Source organism: Scomber scombrus, chromosome 17 (assembly GCF_963691925.1).
Source record: "Scomber scombrus chromosome 17, fScoSco1.1, whole genome shotgun sequence".
In the NCBI taxonomy this organism is placed as follows: Eukaryota; Metazoa; Chordata; class Actinopteri; order Scombriformes; family Scombridae; genus Scomber; species Scomber scombrus.
The window spans coordinates 8,182,597-8,200,677 of record NC_084986.1 but is presented as its reverse complement, the minus strand read 5'-3'; the positions used below and the strand labels follow the sequence as shown (position 1 = coordinate 8,200,677).

Here is an 18,081-nt window from a genome sequence, read left to right as displayed (position 1 = left end):
CAATTCCTTTTTAAAATACATTAATTATTATGGGTTATACTCTCCAATAAATCTGCCTTTAATACAGATTCATAAACTAACTAGCTTTATTGATGGTTGATAAATCATCTCCTAACATTGTATTAATCTGTTATAAACCATTAATAAGAACAACTTTTGGGTTGCCATAACAGTAGACGCTTGCCTTGTCTTTGTTAGCTTTTAAGTTCATGGACCGACCTTCCTGAAAAGTGCTGAAGGGCACCTCAATGACCAGACCTCATTTATTAAAAATGTTTTTGACTGCATACTTGGGCTTTGTATGAAGCCTTTAATAACAACTTATTAACATGCATAATTGCATACAACACACTATGTTTTGCTGACAAGTTATTTAAATGATTATATAATTGAAAATGACATGTATAAAATAAAAATAAAATACATGAATAAAGATGTACAACCTCTAACCACTTTATAAAGGGTGACCTATTACATCATTTGGACCTGTGGCACCAAATTATGTTACTTGTGTAAATAACAACTTAAGACTAAATAGAATATAATAAACTGAATAAATCTGTTTAACAACAGTATGAAGATGTGAAAAAAGTAAGTTGCTTTGACACTATTAAATCTACTGAAGACCATACATACTGTAGATTGTTTTGAAGAGGAAGGAATGTAGGAAGCATACCACATAGGTAGGTGGTAACATGCTGCCTGCTGACTCATGATGTGAGAATGTGTTAGTCCTGCAGGTCCAGACTGAAAGATTTTCTCCACATGCTGTCAGCAGCATCATCGGCAGTCAGTCAGGGTACTTGACACTCTTTCTTCTGCACTGGAAGCAGACAGAAGGTTTTCACTGTGAAGGCACCCTGTGCAGCTGCAGGGAGATGTTGAAGAGGTGCCAGAGAGTCTCTGCCAGCTGACTGGCAGATGAATCCCACCCCAGGGCTAAAGCTGTCACAGCTTGCTGCTTGACTCTCTTCTCACTTACCTGATGGACAGACTCATGAGGGGGTTGGAGTCTGGAGCCATGGTGTTGTTTACCAGTTTGATGGACAGTTGGATGTCATACAGTGTCTGTGTGTGTGTGTGTGTGTGTGTGTGTGTGTGTGTGTGTGTGTGTGTGTGTGTGTGTGTGTGTGTGTGTGTGTGTGTGTGTGTGTGTGTGTGTGTGTGTGTGTGTGCAATGTATTAAGTTATTATAATGGATTACAACCAAAACTTTTCCATTATGAAATTTGGAATGAACCAGCTCAGTTTGTTCGACCTAATATCACATATATTTAATGATATATATTTCCTTATAATTGGGCCAGTTAGTTCATTATTTGTACACTAATGTACTTTAACTGGGATTTAACTTTGATTTGACAGAATCAAATTCCCTTGTTAAGTAGCCTATATTAAAAAAAGCACCAAAAGTAGTATATCTACTCTACTTAAAGCTTTGTATATGTAGGCTCTGGCAAAATAACCATATATACCATGAGACAAAACACATTTTTTAACCATTAGAGATTTTGCCACAGCAAATATCTCCGTAATTATCCCTTTAATATCTAGGTGTGTTTGGTCATTGTTGGCAATATTTACTTATATATACTTTGACAGAGGTTTTTGTCCATATATCCCACTCCTATTTGTGTGTATTTTCTGAATGTTGGTACAGAAGTCTTTTTATGCTGCACCTGCAATAAACATTTCAAACACATGAGGGTGATAAAGATCTTTACTAAGGGGCAAAATTATAACTCAGGCCTTCAATTTTAAACCATTCCTGGAGAGTCTCATTTATGCTGCAACTGAAACTGGGAACATTCATAATAATGATAAAAATTATAAAATAAGAAAATAATCATAATGTAACAATTAATAAATTAATATATGAATGAAGAGTAGAAATGATAATGAAGAAATAATAAACATATCAAAAACACACTTGTGATGGTGTCAACAGAGTCTTTACATGAGCTTGGGAAAAAAATGTACTAAAGGGAAACTGGATATTGTTCCTATAGATGTTACAGGTCAGGTTTTCCAGCTGGTAGAGACTAATGAGATACAAGCAAAGACAACCATCAGCTCCTAAAAAGCTCCAAATGTAAAGATGTTTTCATATTTGTTACCGTTTGTTAAATCACAGAAATATATTTTGACTCCCCCATTTCTAATTTAATTAACTTTAAAAAAAAAAAAAAAACACAGGTCCTTTCATGATGACTGTTTTTAAATCTGAAGATTGCCTTGAAGCCAGTGATCAATAAGTTTACTGCCAGTGCTATCAAATGTTGCTTAGGAAGTTGCCATCGAACAACCAAAAATGTTTCTTAATACAAGCAATTTGGTCTACATCATGGGGGGGGGGGGGGGTAGTTGGTGTTGTATTTTTAGATCTGCGTAAAGCATTCAACACAGTCAATCATGATGTTTTAATGTCAGAACTGTCTAAGTTTAACTTTTCATCCAAAGCACTAGCATGGATGTCTTCATATTTGTGTGTTAAGGTTTGTGACACACTGTCCAGTAACATGAAGTGCACAATGAAGGGTCAGTGTTGGGTCCCCTATTATTTAGCCTCCCTCAACAGTGTCATGATGTAGAGCTGCAAATGTAGGCAGATGACACTGTTGTGTAAACACATGCAAAAACAGCAAAGTTAGCAGCTGCTAAGCTAACAATTGCATTGGACAGGATCACTCACTGGCTCGATCAGACATGTCTGAGTCTAAATGTAAACAAGACAAAAGGTATGTTTCTCTAAAACCATGGTACAACCTCCTAATACTGATATTCTCATCAAAGGTGAGAGGATTGACATAGTCACTTATTTAAAATATCTTCGTGTGACACTGGATCCAAATTTGAATTTTAAGAAACACTTTAAGAAAATGGTTAAAACGATTAAGTACAACTTAGCAAATGTTAGACATATTAGAAACTGTCTCTGGTTGGATACAGCCAAGATATTTATGCATGCTACGATTCTTTCCCATATGTTTTATTGCAGTACATGTTGGGGGCAAGCTGGAGACACAGCCATAAGTCCTCTTCAGTCCTTTTACAAACTAACTCTGGACATTTCCATTATTGTAGAGTGCTGGAGAAATACAATTTCCACTCAGTAAATTATCTGAGATACTCTGTAAGAGATTGCACCATACCATTTCCTACTACATTTGGCAAGTAAGCATTCTTTGTGAAAGCTACAATTCAGTGGAAGGCCCTACCTGATTACACAAGGAAGACAAATGTATTTGTAATTCCTCATACAGTTACATCAGCACATTTAAAACCAAGTTTAAAAGTTTGCTAAATGCTTCGCCGCTCTGTAACTGACTCTACATTGCATGTGATGTGCATTGTATGTGTCCTGTGTGCTTTTTTGCCTTGTACTGTTTGTTATGCGTTTTAAAAGTGACCTACTGAAGGGTCTGCAGATGATAGCTATAAGCTAACTCTGGTACAGTAAATCAAATGCTAACATTTATGTTTAACCATGTACATAATCCCAATGGTAAAACCGCCTAAATGTACCTCTGCTAACAAGAAGCTACAGTTTTACTTGTGATCACAGATACACTGACAGAGAAGACAGGGCCTGCTTGAATCTCCTGAAATACATAAATTCATGTGAGAATATAAGATAGGTTGGCAGATTTTGCTCAGTTGATTGCAGTTTGTCTTGTGGCGTCACTATTTCCATGGTGTGTAGCATACTGCCAGTCACATCCATTCTCACACTGCTTTAAGTGTGTCAGGAAACTTTGCTGGTCTCATTTGTATTTAGGGCAGTACAGTGTGCAAGAAGAAAGTCTGAGCTGTCTTTGTGGCTAATTATTTCATAATACAGAGCTTTTTTTTTTTGTCTCGTTACTTCGCCCTGACTACGCAGACTGCTGACACCATAAACAATCAATACAGCTGCACATGCAGGAATGTAGGAGAAACGTAAGAGTGACAAGAAAACCAACAGAGGCCTGTTTTCATAGCTCCTTTGCAATAAAGCTGTGTAAAGCTATGTCTGCTCCCTGGAAGCATTTCTGAGCACAATATTATTTGCATTGTTTCAACCACTTTGCATGTGCACTCACATGACATGTCAGCACTGTGATAACAATGTGTAATCAATGTAAATCTATGACCTCAAACCATACTTGCTTACTTAGGCTGCAAGTTCTACCTCTTTTGTTCTGAGATGACTTTAGGCTTGTTGTTTCAAAAAGTATTTTATCCTTCCACATAGTTTCATATTGTTGAAGAGAGTCCTTCATCTGAGAATCAATGTCTCTGTACAAACCCGGTGGTCAAATTATTGACTTTGATTTGACTTTTGAAGATGACTTGCTTTTGAACAAGACTGGCTTCCTACAATTGAAAAAATGAAAACCCAAAACCAAGTGGCTGTCTGATGCTTTAATCTTTTCTCCTTTGAAGTACTGCAGCTCGCTCTATTCACACCTCACACAGGTCTCTCTTGCATCTCCAACTAGTTCAGAGAGCAGTAGGTAAGTATTTGAATTGGGGCCAAGCAATGCATTTGAAAATCCCCAACATTAGCATTCCTCCTTCATTATTAAACTTTAACGATCATGTTTAACTTACCCATTACGTTGCATTACTTAGCTCTTGGTTTTACATGTGCACAACCTGAAATCCTCCGGTCCTTCTGGCTCACTATTTCATTATAATCTTTCAACGCATATAGACTTGTGTTTAGCGGTTGTTTTTCGGTGAAATGTCAGCTTTTTCTCACATCCTGACTTTGACTTCACAAAAAAAAAAATCAATTAATTAAAAAAAAATCCCTACATAGTCATTAGCATAAAAGCATCGTGGGAAATTTTCCTCATGTAATTTTCTTGTTGTGACATTAGGAAATCAATACCACTGTTGAAACTATATGCTAAAATCAAGCTTAGTCCTTATGCTAAGCTAAGCTAATGTTGGTGCTAGCTTCATACTCAATGTAAACAATAAAAAGTTGTATGGATCTTCTAAGCTAACTCTCTGCAAGAAAACAAATATGAGCATTTCCCAAAATGTCAAACTATTCCTTTGGAGAAATGCATAAATAAACATTTCAACACATACAAATGAAACCAAAACTACCTGGAAGGAAGGAAGTTAGTTGCTTTTTTGTAATTTGGATGAACTGACCCTTTTATGTGTTTTCATCCTTATATAAAATGTAACCAACAACTATGGAACAGATAGTGATAATATGACCGAGAGAGATGCCTGGTGGCAGTAGGGCAGTAGGACAACAGAACACATAGCATACAATTAATCCCACTGTGTGTGTGTGTGTGTGTGTGTGTGTGTGTGTGTGTGTGTGTGTGTGTGTGTGTGTGTGTGTGTGTGTGTGTGTGTGTGGGTGGGTGGGTGTGGGTGTGTGTCTGTTTACCTGTATGTATGTATGTATTTATGTATGTATGTATGTATGTACGTGGGAATGCCTGGGGAAGGAAATAAAGGTATTACCCCTTCACCGAAAAAACACCCACGCTTCCCCGAAAAAAATATGCATTTGCACATTCAGCGTGAAACTGAACCGACAAAGGGGAGGCTCTCAGAATATTTTCACCTCAGTTTGAAAGTTTCAATGGCCTGTGTCTCAGATGTCTCCAGTCACCTTTTCAGAAACTATAGCAAGAAAGAAAGAAAGATGTTCAAACACTGTTTTTCCACATTCAACACTCTCAGAATTGCATGACCATCAGATGTAACTTTATGGGAATAACTTTGTTCTTTTTACACATATGGAATCCTGTTTAAACACTTTTTATTTGTTCTGAAAACACACAGGGTTGACTGAAACTACAGCCTTGTATTTTCCCCCCTTGCTTTTCATTAGATGAGATCATTGAATAAGGTAATGAGAATAAAGGTCACACAAATTTCTATGATCTTCTTGTCCCATTGACTGTGACAGGCATGTAGTAACATGTGATTAGATAACAACCCCCTATATAATGTTTTCTTTTCATAAAGCCTGGATGTGGTGAAGTCCCTCTGCAAGAACAGCTTGACTCATATCATTACACAGCATGCCTACCCATTATTTAATACAAGCCATGGAAAACAGCCATGTGTGAACTTGCCATACTAGAATACTCTTTTTCTTTTTCTTTTTTTACCAAGCCACACATTGTGAAAACATAACGTGGGTGTAGATTGTTCAAACTCTGGGTGTAGAACTGTTGTGTCACACTGAGCCCACACAAGTAATGGATTGGTTGAGGTTTTCTGTCCACTGAGTGATTACTGTAATAATGGAATGATAGCTTCCTTTTGAAACAAAAGGCAGTTGTCATGAGTGACAGGCACACATCTGGGAAGCTGATACTATTTTTAGACAGCTGAGCTATAGGTGCAGATCACTGATACAACCTACTCACTGACATAAATCACATTCTCAAAATCAAATCAGATAGTGTATAACTATGTCCCACACAGTGTCACACTCTGTTCATAGACACTATAAAAAAATATTCTATCACACTCTTTTTTTTTTTTTACTTAAAAAATGTACTTGGTCAAATAAATCATTTAAACAGCAAGCCTGTAAAGTTCTGTAAGGTCCAAAAATACACATAAAAGCACCTCTAAAGTGTCATAATTGATGTATTTTATCATTTTAATCTGTGCCCAAACAGTTATAAATAATATACAAGTGTGTCTGTATGCTAATTGTGGAGCTAGAGCCAGGAGCATGACTATTAGCTTTGTGCAGTTTAAAGACTGGAAGCAGACAGAAATAGCTTGACTAGCTTTTTCCAAAGCCCCAAAAAACAGTACGATACACAGCTTTAAACATGTTGTATCTCCACTGTATCTGTTTGTTTAAAGTTTGACAAAAGAGATATAATATGTCTCGATTTTAAAGGTGAATTATGCTTTTTCACTTTTTAAAAAAATACTTTGGGCAAAATCATACTTTCAGTGATGCTAAGCTAACTGTCTCCAGGCCATAGTTTACATACAGGTGGAATCAATCTTCTCATCTAACTGTCATCAGGAAAGCAAATCAGCACATTTCCCAAAATATCATACAAGTCCATTAAATGTAAATAGTCAATGGTTTCCAGAAATTACAAGTGTTTCAATCTCACAAGTAAGCCCCCCCCCCCCCCCCCCCCCGCCTCCTTACAAGTCATGCCGTCACCGAAAGAAACAATTCATTCCTTTTGCATTGAGTAACTTTAGGTATTCATTCATTAAATCTACCAAACCTACCGATTGGGTCACTTTAAAACAATTGCTTATATGACAGCATGAGAAATGATTAAAGTTGCTCCCATTTCCCTTAAAAAGCATGAGATCATTATATATTCAGCTTTTTTTCTTTCTTTTTTTACACTTTTTTCTACTTAGTGTTTTCTCCAAAATAGGTATACAAATCTTTTTTAATTAATGCTTTTTGTATTTTATTGTGCTTGGAGATATACACACATTCTCTTTGTTTATTGGGTACCCATTTATATCAATGTTGGCAGTCCAAATGTTAAAAGCTGCTGTATTTGGCACCAGAACAGCCCCTGTTTGGGGAGTGCTACTGGGTGAAGTTGGTGTTACTTGTCCATCAAGAATCGGGGGAGTGTCATGACACTTCACCAACAAGGTGTGATGCACCCTGAGGCACTATTGCACTCAGATTAGTGGTGTTTTACCAAACACGCAGGCAGAGGGCAATGTACAGCACCTGACGCTGATCTGGCGTCAGTGCTTTCCCAGCGGTTTGTTCCCGTGGCAACCAGCAATAAACACAAGGCATGTGAGGGCAAGAGCACTTGCACAGTCTTCACAAAAAAAAACTCAGAGATGTAAAGTGGAAGTTCCACCATTTCCCATGTGGGGTAAATATCCGACCATTTACATACACAAGCACGCAATCTTGGCAACAGGGGAGAGAGAGAAAGAGAGGAAAAAAGAAAACACAGTGCTGCAAGAACAGTTTGTCCCCAGATTCCTCATTATGATACTTGGCGGACATGAAAGAATGTGTGGAATTCAAGGCGCACACACAGAGGAGACAGAGTGTGCATGTATGAGTGACGTTTTGCTGATGTGACGCACACTCACAGACACTCAAACAGATACAGTAGCCTGACATCACAGCCCTGCAGGGTGTGTATCACTGTTTGTTGAGTATAGTGTAATCTCAATTGGCAATTGCCCTACAAAGGTATGAATGCTTTTCTGGTCTTAGATACTGTTGCTATGTTTTCACCAGAATTACCTTTCACAAACAGAAGTGATCCTGGGAATTTTACATTAAATGTCAGGGTAGGCAGCACTTGTCCCACACTGCGTCCATGTTATGCAACAGAAAATAATTTCCTCTTTAAGACTTGCCTTAAGGGAACTAGGCTATGGGACAAATGCAAACAAGATTTAAAAAAGAAAGATCACATGGAAAGTTTCAAAGAGCATTTCTTTCCACTCAATATATATATATATATATATATATATATATATAATAAAGAAAGAAAAGAAAATCCAAAATACCAATCAAAAAGTCATACTGAAATTGTATATTTCCACAACTTAACAGTGTTTTCCAGGATCAAAGCCAATTTGTGCATTTGTCTCACCTCCAGAGATATGATGAGCACGTGCAATAATACATGGGTAAGTCCAGAACATCCTATTGTGGAACCTGCAGTGTGTTCATGAGGGAGTCTCCATGAGGAAACTTATGAGTCTCCATGAGGAAATTCAGAATCTTTTCCCCTCCTCTGCACTCAATGTTCTGTGTAATTTCACTTTGTATAAAAAAAGAAGTGTGGAAATCCTACAACCTTCTTCTGACTGACCCCTAAATACGCTACTTGTTGGGGTTTTTTGTTGTTGTTGTTTTACAGTCCATGCAATGTTTTTCAAAATTATTTTAAACATATGTGTGCTTTAGGGCTAATAGGACATATTTGGCAGCCCTAATCAATAATAATGAAAATACTGAGGTACCTGTCAACTCTTCTAAAACTGTAAAAGTATTTGATGTTGGCTGAGAATGCACATTTATGGTTGAAGGAATAACTTAATAACGTACATGCATACATTTAAATATCATGGAAAGAAACATCACAAATCTAAAAACACACTATTTTATCTAAATACAATGTATTCCTTATATGTCATAGTATTCATATGACTGTATCTAATGTCAGTGGAACAAAAATATTAATGTAATTAGCAGGTAGATATACTGATTGTATGGTCATAACAACCACATAATTCAGAGCAGTTATATGATAAGAGAATGTGGTTACTAGTGTAGGTGTTCATTATTAGTGTGAACCTTGAATATTAGAAACATGGCTTTAAAAAAACCCCAACTGACACAAAATTTGGTCAATTTAGGCCAAAAGTAACGAAATGGAAAACATTCAATGCTACTTTGGTTAGCCACTTGAAACAGATAATTTCCCCAAGCAGAAGGGAATTCTTAAAGGGCCTGTCAGGGGCTGTCTCCCTCCCATTCATGCACCATGTCTCATTCACTGAAATAAATAATGTCTCTCCCCTAACCTACATCACAGGTGAAAATAGGTGTCTAATAGGAAATTACAAGTTTTCATTCTGAGTCTCTTTGGGGGGGATTTTTCTCACAAAAGCACAGCTCTGTGTGATTTCCCTTCTTCTTCTAAGATTAAGTCAAATGGAAATCCCCACTGATGCCCCGCCCAGTGGAGCTCACAAAACCCAGTGCGCCTCCCTCCACTGCACTACTCTGCACTGACCTTTGGATAACGACGGAGCTGTTACTTCTGACAGTCGCAAAGTCAACATGGACGTCCACAGAGTACCTAACCACGATCAAATGGATTACAACTTCGACAACATGGAGCCCAAACATGGGAAAGTGCTGCCTTGCCAAGAGGACCGTTTTGACAGCGGCCTGGATTCCCTAAAAGAGGACGAGCTGGTGAACGAGTTTGAGAACATATGTGTGTCCATGGGCGAGGAAAGCACGCATGAATACGAGCCTTGGAGAGCTGTAGTGACGGACGATGGTGACACGTAAGTGAACATTTTGTGGATTCATATTTTAATTTTTTGCATATTACGCATTTGCAAGTGTGAGCCTTGCGCATGAATTAAATGGATGTTTTGCACTAAAGCGCGCAAGCTTCAACTTCAAATGTAATGCATTGGTAGTCATGTGAAAAGGTGCAAAAAATACGCACGAAAATGTCGAGAGCTGCACGAAAACAAGAGGCCTTTAAAAGTGTGTGTGTGTGTGTGTGTATGTGTGTGTGTGCGTGCAGCGCAGAGTGTACTCTCTCTCTGTGTGTGTGTGTGTGTGTGTGTGTGTGTGTGTACTTTGGCTGAGAGCGCAGTCTGGGCGGTGCTAAAGTCCGCTCTGCGCGTTTAGGAAAGTCCCTGGCCCGCTGCCAGTAACTGATAAAGCATCAGATGTGTCAAGCCACAACTGGTGGAAATAACCCGACAAAACTCCACTCTTGCGAAACGCTCCACTGCTCAGGCTTTGTCCTTTCTTATTTGGCTGGAACCACTTCCCCCATGCGTAATTTTTTTTTTTTGAAAGCACTATTTTAACTAACCTCTCTTTTTTTCTCCCCCTCTCTTCTGACCAACAGGCTTCTCCACTTGGCCATCATTCATGAAGCACAAGATCATGCCCTCCAGATGATCAAATTGTCTCACAGTCACCCCTTCCTCAATGTACAGAACCACCAGAGACAGGTAATTACCCAAATCAAACCAAATAATTGATTATCATCTCAATACAATACATCACTTCCCCCAACATAAACACACACATTCCTTTTCAATGTTGATGATCATTAAATATATCTTATAAATGTGCTTTCCCCAGACTGCCCTCCACCTAGCAGTGATCACAGATCAGCCACACTTGGTAGAGAGACTCCTTAAAGCCGGATGTGACCCACGGCTGGCCGATGACAGCGGGAACACAGCCCTCCACATCGCCTGCAAAAAGGGCTCCCTCGCCTGCTTCGGGGTCATCACTCAGAACAGCCAGCGCCACCTCGCCTCCATTGTGTCTTTCCCCAACTACAGTGGTAAGCATTATGTCTAAATAGCACCCATACCCAGACACAGATGGTGATCTTGTGTCACTTTGGCAGATTGTTGAAGTTGGTTATTAACTGAGCTTTTCTTGTTTTTTCCTCTTTTTTTAGGACATAACTGCCTCCACTTGGCGTCAATTAATGGCTTCATTTCATTGGTGGAAAGTCTCATTCAGCTGGGTGCAGACATTAACGCACAGGTAAGCGTCAATTACACACAAATCCTACATACAGCTTCTAAATAGACAGCCAGGTTATATGAAAAAGTTGAGTCTTATGCATGAACCTAACATCTCTCCTTCATCTTGTTTCCTATAGGAACAATGCAGTGGAAGGACAGTGCTCCATCTGGCCGTAGATCTCCAGAACGCAGCACTGGTCCGTCGCCTCCTTGACCTCGGCGCCGACGTTAACTGCTTAAACTATGGCGGATTCACACCGTACCACCTCACCTACGGTCGTAACAACGACGAGATCCGCTGCCAATTGTTTGATAGGACGGCAGAGGAGCTGAGGGAGCTTCCCGAAAGCGAATCGGAAGATAGCGACATGGACGACCTGGAGCTGTCTGAGGATGAGGTCAGTTTCTGAATCTGAACAGCAGATTTATGAGTGATCTCAAACACTTAAAATGTCATATAATCGTGTTTTCAAGGTCTGGGTTCTTAACATTTTTTCTTTTTCTTTCCTGCAGTTGTACGATGACATAAAATTTGGAAAGTAAAGAAACAAACAACCCTCTTCTGGTGGTGTGAAGACAGTGAAGCTGCTACAGGGTTGCCCAGAAACGGCACCGACGAGGGACACATCAAGTCCACGTCTCGCGTACAGGAAGTCCACAGGTGCTGGCCCTTCAAACAAGAATGAAGAAGGCGTCCAGTTTGGTCAAGACCAGTTTGGATCACAGAACTCTGTGTCAAGATCCATATTACAGCCATGACCATGACCTCCATATAGTCGCTCTATTAACTGTATAATTATATATAAATGTGTATATATTGTAAATACAGAGATAATATTTTTGTACCTGTAAATATTTTGTGTGAATTTAAACACTATTAACAAAATGATGAGAATAAAAAGATGTTTATGAATATAAATAACTTTGACTGGCGTGTTTCCTCACTCTGCATGAGTTTCATTTCCTCCCTTGTGGGCACTGTTTCGTGTCATTTTCACTCACATAAAAACATCATTTCTCACTTCGACAAAGTGACGAAGAAAGAGTCATCAGTCAGACTTATGAAAGATACACAGACGCAAAACGATCACACTCAGCCCCTTTGGAACAGTCTGGGATTTCCTTGTTGGGGCGAGGTCACTGGGTCTCTGAGTCACTGCGTTGAAAGTCCCTGGGCGGCATAAGAGGAACAAACTGTACTAAAAATTCCACCCTAGCCTGGAACTACAGCTGAACACTCAGGCAGCTAGGCACATGGGTAGAAATAACAAGGACATTTTGTAACAAGGGAATGTATCTTACCAAATTGGGAAAATCTTTGTATATATATTCAGAAAGACCAGACTCACTGCTGTGTCATAATGAGCAGGAAACTTTGCCAAAGTTTGGGAAGTACAAGATTTCCCTGTCAACTGATAAGATGAGTGTACAACAGTCAGGATTTTTTTTTTCTCCAAGAAGGAATTACCTGAAATAAAACCAGCGACTGTTTCTGCTTACAAAGTTAAACAGAAGCCAACACTTAAGTGTTACTCAGAAAATGTCCCAGGGTGATTAAGTCTAATAGTGGTGTATACTGCTCTTAATTGTCCTCAAGGCTGTAAACATTAACTGGGCTAGCCAGGGGGATTTTCTGAAGACTCATTTGCTACCAAGGACAAAGTCTCAAAGATTCCTCTTGCTCAGGTGATGTGCTTCTTCCAGGAAGACAAAAAGCAAGTTCTTTCTTCTTAAGGATAGTGGAATTTTTTTTTTTTAAACTGAGACTTTAAGTATTTATCTACGTAAGCAGGAAGTTCCACAGGTTATTCCTGCATTTCGAGTAAGCAAACATGACATTTTAGCAGTATTTGTTTTTTTTTAAATAGTTACAAAAACACACAGAGAAGTAAAGGGGGGCTTGAGCAATGATGTGATGACTGATGGAAAGTGATCTATAGAAAAAAAGCAGCAGATGACACTAATGTAATTTCTGGTCATATGCTGATGACAAACTCCTGGTAAATGCTGAGCTGGACAAGGTCACCCACTCAAATGCTTAGACAGCGTCCCCCCCCCAACACACTACAGCCCATATGTCAGCTTTATCAACTTTGTAACTGCTCAGTTACAGGAAAAAACTTTCCCCTTGCAAAGAGAAACTACTTATGTTGTATGATGTGTGTGGTTAAGTGAGTCTATTTCTGACATGCTACTTGTGCGTAAAGAAAAAAAAAAGCCAAAATGTTGAGAAATGAGGTCAAGTCAGGTCTACATCACAGTGTAGTAAAATAACCTCTCCACGGTGCCTCTGTCAGTCATGTGATTTTAGTGCATAGAGAGCCACAACAGGAAGCTCAGGTAAAGCTGTGCACCGCTCATGTTCCCATAAACATTCTCCCCCGTTTCTAAATTTGTCAGATGAAAACGAAGCTGATAAGACAGGATGCATTAAATTACACAACTACTAGTTTACTAGTTAAAAAGCTAGATTCATGTATGTTATACATAAAACTGACTAAATTCTGCAAAGTTTATAATAATCTTCACAATAAAGAGGAAAAAGGCATTGAGTACAACTGCTCTTTTACTCAAAAACTTTTTTTTAATTATTGTTGAATGAAACAGTGGGGGTAAATGTACAGCAAACAAAGATAACACCAGTCTCCATATGGGAACTGCATATCCCATCATGCTCTAACTTAATCCAACAGGTGACAAGTCTCTGCTTGCTCAGTCCCGCTCTGCCAGGGACATCAGGTGGACGTCCACTTCGTTCTCTGTCAGAATCCTGGAGAATGGAGATGGGGAGACAGACGATGATTCTGATATGCAAGAACTACTTTAACCCAAATATCTGAGATATACAGTATGAAACACTAGAGTGAAACTGAGCATCTTTGTCGCACATTACTGGTTGATCAGAGTCTAAATATTTGCTGAGTGGTCCCTTTGAGAAATTAGGCAAACACCATGCTGAATATGTGCGGCAATAACTGACTCATAGTAATCAAAGTGACACAACAAGCTATTCTCATATTCTCTATTTTACAATCAGCGATCATATATTTACCTGAACTTGGTGTCCTGCGTTGTTACAACGCCCACCTCGAGCTCAGAGGGCTTGAAGTCAATGGAAAGAACAGTTGAAAGACAGGAGATTGCCGTCTATAGGAGAAAAAAAGGAGGAGGTAGGAGGGAAATAACATCAGGTTTATGATATGTTAATTTTATCATGTAAAACTAAAACTAAATTGATGGTTATGAAATTAACAGCTACACTTCTGGAAACCACCAAAGGTCACACAGAAGTTACTTTCATATTCCTTCTTGTCAAACCTGTGCTACAACTTGGCAAAAGCAACTTGATGTGTTTTTCCTGTGTGTACCTCAATAGTTTGCTCAAAGGTCCAGTCCAGTTTCTTTTTCACTTTCTTCTCCAGGAAGCTGGTGGCTTCTGTCTGCTTCACTCCAGCAGCAGTGGCCTTGAACCCACAGTAGTAGCCTGCCGGGTCGCATTTGTACACCTGGGGGCCGTGCTCCTCGTCTACGCCAATCACTATCATACCTGCAGGTGACAGGATTTATAGAGAAGATAATGACATTGACATATGACTTTAGTGTTTGTTCTTAGATATTTGAACAGCTTGTTATCAGTTATAATTAAATGGATTGTGTGTGTTTTGCTGCACATACAAATGGCAATCAGGGCGTGTAAATGTGAAAAAATTAATTGGAAAAGACAATCACAAACCTCAGATGCTAACAAATCTGTTGAATCTATTTTCAGTATGTGATATTCTAAGGAGGAGATATTGAAGATCGGATGCTTTTTGGCATTTTTAAAATGCTTTTACTACTGTGAAAACACAAAAAATCTAAACTTTATATATGAAATCCAACTTTAATATGAACAGGATGGTATCTCAGGAATATAATAACACACCTTCTAATAACTATTTAAAATGTAAAAAGAAAAAAAGTTAATATTTTGTATTGAGGCAGTGTGGATTTTAATGATGTACACCAGGTGAGGAATGAGATCCCCTGATGGAAGATTATAATCAATGAATCAATACTTACAGCAGCCAAGTGGTCGCATCTCAGCATTCTGCGTGTAGACTTGTGAGATATCAGCAATTCTCTTACACAGCATGTCCACTGGAATCTCATAACCGTACTTGTACTGCCAGTTGGCTGCCTCGTAGCGAGCTCGCTGAACTTGGGATCTGCTATCAGCTGGGGACGAGATCACGGAGAGATGGCTATTGGTTTGGTTTCAAAGCATTAGTTACTGTCACATTGTCATGTTGGTACATTCATTTTTTTCATCCAATGTTTACTGGATATGGTGTTCATGAATTGCACTGTTCTTAGGGGTTTTGATTTTTTTAAGTTGTTTTTTTTTTTTAAATTCGAACATGTTAAAATAACAAAAAATATTTAGACAGTGAAATATAACAAAATTGAAATTACAGCAAAATTACTTTAGATAAACAACAAAATAAAAAACTACTCAATGTTCGAAAGGGTGTAGGATGAAGTAAGTAAGTAACAATGTTCTTAAGGTAAAAATGACAGGTATATGGAAAGAGGAACCATCAGCTAGAGTAAATACTGTGACTGAGGAGAATAGTAAGACTCATCACTTTCGAAAATGACCAATTTTATTTTTTTGAAGGGAGTAGTTTGGTTTGACCAATTTTTATCCAGATGTTGTTCTCATGTACTGAGCAGAGAAAACTGAAGAAAATGCAAAACAGCTGCTCAATATGCAGCCTCCAGTAACAATGTTGTGTTAGCGCCCTTTTAAATTCAAAATAAACATAGATGAATTGGGGTTTTTTTCCTGGATTTGTTTTTATACAACCATATTTTTTTCCATCCATATTTCTCATCATATTTTCCGTCCGTTTTTTTTCTTTTACCTGTCATCCCAGACATTACGCATCCAATATTATCTGTTATTCTGAAAAGATGGGTCACTGTGGCAGCATCCAGAAGCTTGTCCTGTTTCAAAGAGAAAGATTTAATAAAAAAAACTTTTAAAATGCAATTTTTAACTTCAACACATACAAAAGAATATTTGAATTAGGCATAACAATCACACATGCACACAAAGTAGTACAATGGGTTTCATCTTAAAAACACACACAACAACACATCCTTACACACACAAACGTCAGTAACTACTACAGTCATATCCTCCCATAGTAAAATATGTAATAATGGGGTATGGGGGTTGCCACATAAAGGTTAAGAGGAGTAAGTGTCATCAGTGCAGGAGGATTCATCGCTCACTTCCACCGCAGCATGAAAAACCAAACACTACAATTATCAACTCACCGGTACTTTTTTCTGTGTTACAACAACTGCGCAGTCCTTCCCTCTGACTGCTACTGATGTGAGCCCACCTTGGTTGATAGCCTTGAAAGCATATTCTGCAAGAGGGAGATAAGACAGTATCTATTTATGTTCATCTGACAACAGAAGAAGCAAACCCTTACACACACAGAGACGCACTATGTTCTTTATACTCTGAGAGCACAGTCAGTAAATTCAGTGACATCTAATTAGCCCACTGACATTTCACTATTGTGTGATTCTGTGGGTTCACAATTGTTTTGTTTGATGGTACATGCAAATGAGATATTCACCGCAATAAATAGATACCAAGTAGTATCGAAACATCTCCCCTCAGACGATACCTGCCATCAATACTACATCAATACAATTTTGAACCGAGAGCTAGAAAAAACAACTTAGTATATGCCAGTGAATACGTCTACGCACATACACACATTTATTTAAGTGTGTGTGTGATATATGCTGTGACCCACATGCTGATCATTTAATATTTAATAAATATTAATAATCTAAACACGTTCAAAATGCATTTGTGGTAGGTATTTTAGGCAATTTAATGCTTCAGTTCACATGATGGGTATCAAACACAGCACTCTATTGTACTTGGATTGTTATTGGCATCACTTATTTTTTTAAACGAGCCCTAAAAATGAGTGTTATGTATATGATCAATGGTTATAAATCAATGATTATCTCTATATTAAGGTAAATTAACGGTTTCTAATTTTCTAATCTCTGTAGCACCTTCACAGTTAGTATTTTGGTTACATAAACAAGTCCTGTTCATGTCTAGTTCAGCTTATAAGTGACAAACTAAATAAGAAGTGTAAAAAGTGGACACAACACATCTAATTACTGTCATTTGGGTTGATTGTCCCTTTAATCAAATCACCGCTTGCCGTACTGTATTTTTATTATTATGAAAAAAACCGTGACACTGCTATAATTGCCGGATAATGCTTGCAAAACACAAGAAGTTTAATAATTAAAAACATTAAATTAACCTTAATAAATCGTAACATTGCACTCAGCTGGAGAGCAATGAATCAGCTTGGTTTTGATGCTAACGATGCTAACTAGCCTAGCAGCTAGCCGGCTATTTTTGCATCTGCGCTGTTGTGTATTTCATTGTAGCATCAGCACAGTACATATAATATAACAACTCCGACACCACCAACGACTCTTTAGTGGTTTGTATATATAATCCTTCTTTCGCTTTGGCGGGTTATTATCTATCAGCTAGACGCCAAGCTAAACGAACCATGACAGAGCATTTAGCTTAGCTTCGGCTGCGAGGAGCCGGGTTGTTTTTGTCTCAACAGATCCTCCGTACTGACCGACTTGATAGAGTCTTCCTTCAGGAGAGAAGATGGTAATGTGTCGATCAAACCCTGCACTTGATCCGCGGGACATGTTTTTTTTTGTACAAGGTGAAGTTCGTCCAAACGACTTTTTAAGCAAGCAGGATTTCACTTCATGCACAGTATATCTCCACCCGGAAGT

General features: G+C 38.5%; 2 protein-coding genes across 2 annotated transcripts; one reads left to right on the top strand and one right to left on the bottom strand.

Moving 5' to 3' along the window:
• Positions 1–9,735: 9,735 nt before the first annotated feature.
• On the top strand, positions 9,736–12,145 carry nfkbiaa (nuclear factor of kappa light polypeptide gene enhancer in B-cells inhibitor, alpha a). Its single transcript, XM_062437557.1, has 6 exons — positions 9,736–10,014; positions 10,596–10,701; positions 10,835–11,042; positions 11,163–11,251; positions 11,370–11,630; positions 11,746–12,145. Exons 1-6 carry the CDS (start codon positions 9,782–9,784, stop codon positions 11,773–11,775), a joined length of 927 nt encoding a protein of 308 aa, XP_062293541.1. The 5' UTR covers positions 9,736–9,781; the 3' UTR covers positions 11,776–12,145.
• Positions 12,146–13,801: 1,656 nt separating this feature from the next.
• On the bottom strand, positions 13,802–18,081 carry LOC133997437 (proteasome subunit alpha type-6). The gene is made up of 7 exons (XM_062437015.1): positions 17,916–18,081; positions 16,558–16,652; positions 16,140–16,221; positions 15,295–15,450; positions 14,601–14,779; positions 14,285–14,379; positions 13,802–14,002 (listed from the first exon to the last, which is right to left on the bottom strand). Exons 1-7 carry the CDS (start codon positions 17,989–17,991, stop codon positions 13,945–13,947), a joined length of 741 nt encoding a protein of 246 aa, XP_062292999.1. The 5' UTR covers positions 17,992–18,081; the 3' UTR covers positions 13,802–13,944.

Excerpts from the sequence above, each read along its gene's own strand:
- nfkbiaa (XM_062437557.1), top strand. The coding sequence starts at position 9,782 with ATGGACGTCCACAGAGTACCTAACCACGATCAAATGGATTACAACTTC. Across the intron at positions 10,702-10,834 it reads TACAGAACCACCAGAGACAG|ACTGCCCTCCACCTAGCAGT; the intron begins GTAATTACCCAA and ends TGCTTTCCCCAG. Across the intron at positions 11,252-11,369 it reads GTGCAGACATTAACGCACAG|GAACAATGCAGTGGAAGGAC; the intron begins GTAAGCGTCAAT and ends TGTTTCCTATAG.
- LOC133997437 (XM_062437015.1), bottom strand. The coding sequence starts at position 17,991 with ATGTCCCGCGGATCAAGTGCAGGGTTTGATCGACACATTACCATCTTC. Across the intron at positions 15,451-16,139 it reads CGTAATGTCTGGGATGACAG|CTGATAGCAGATCCCAAGTT; the intron begins GTAAAAGAAAAA and ends TCTCGTCCCCAG. Across the intron at positions 14,380-14,600 it reads CCTTTGAGCAAACTATTGAG|ACGGCAATCTCCTGTCTTTC; the intron begins GTACACACAGGA and ends TTTCTCCTATAG.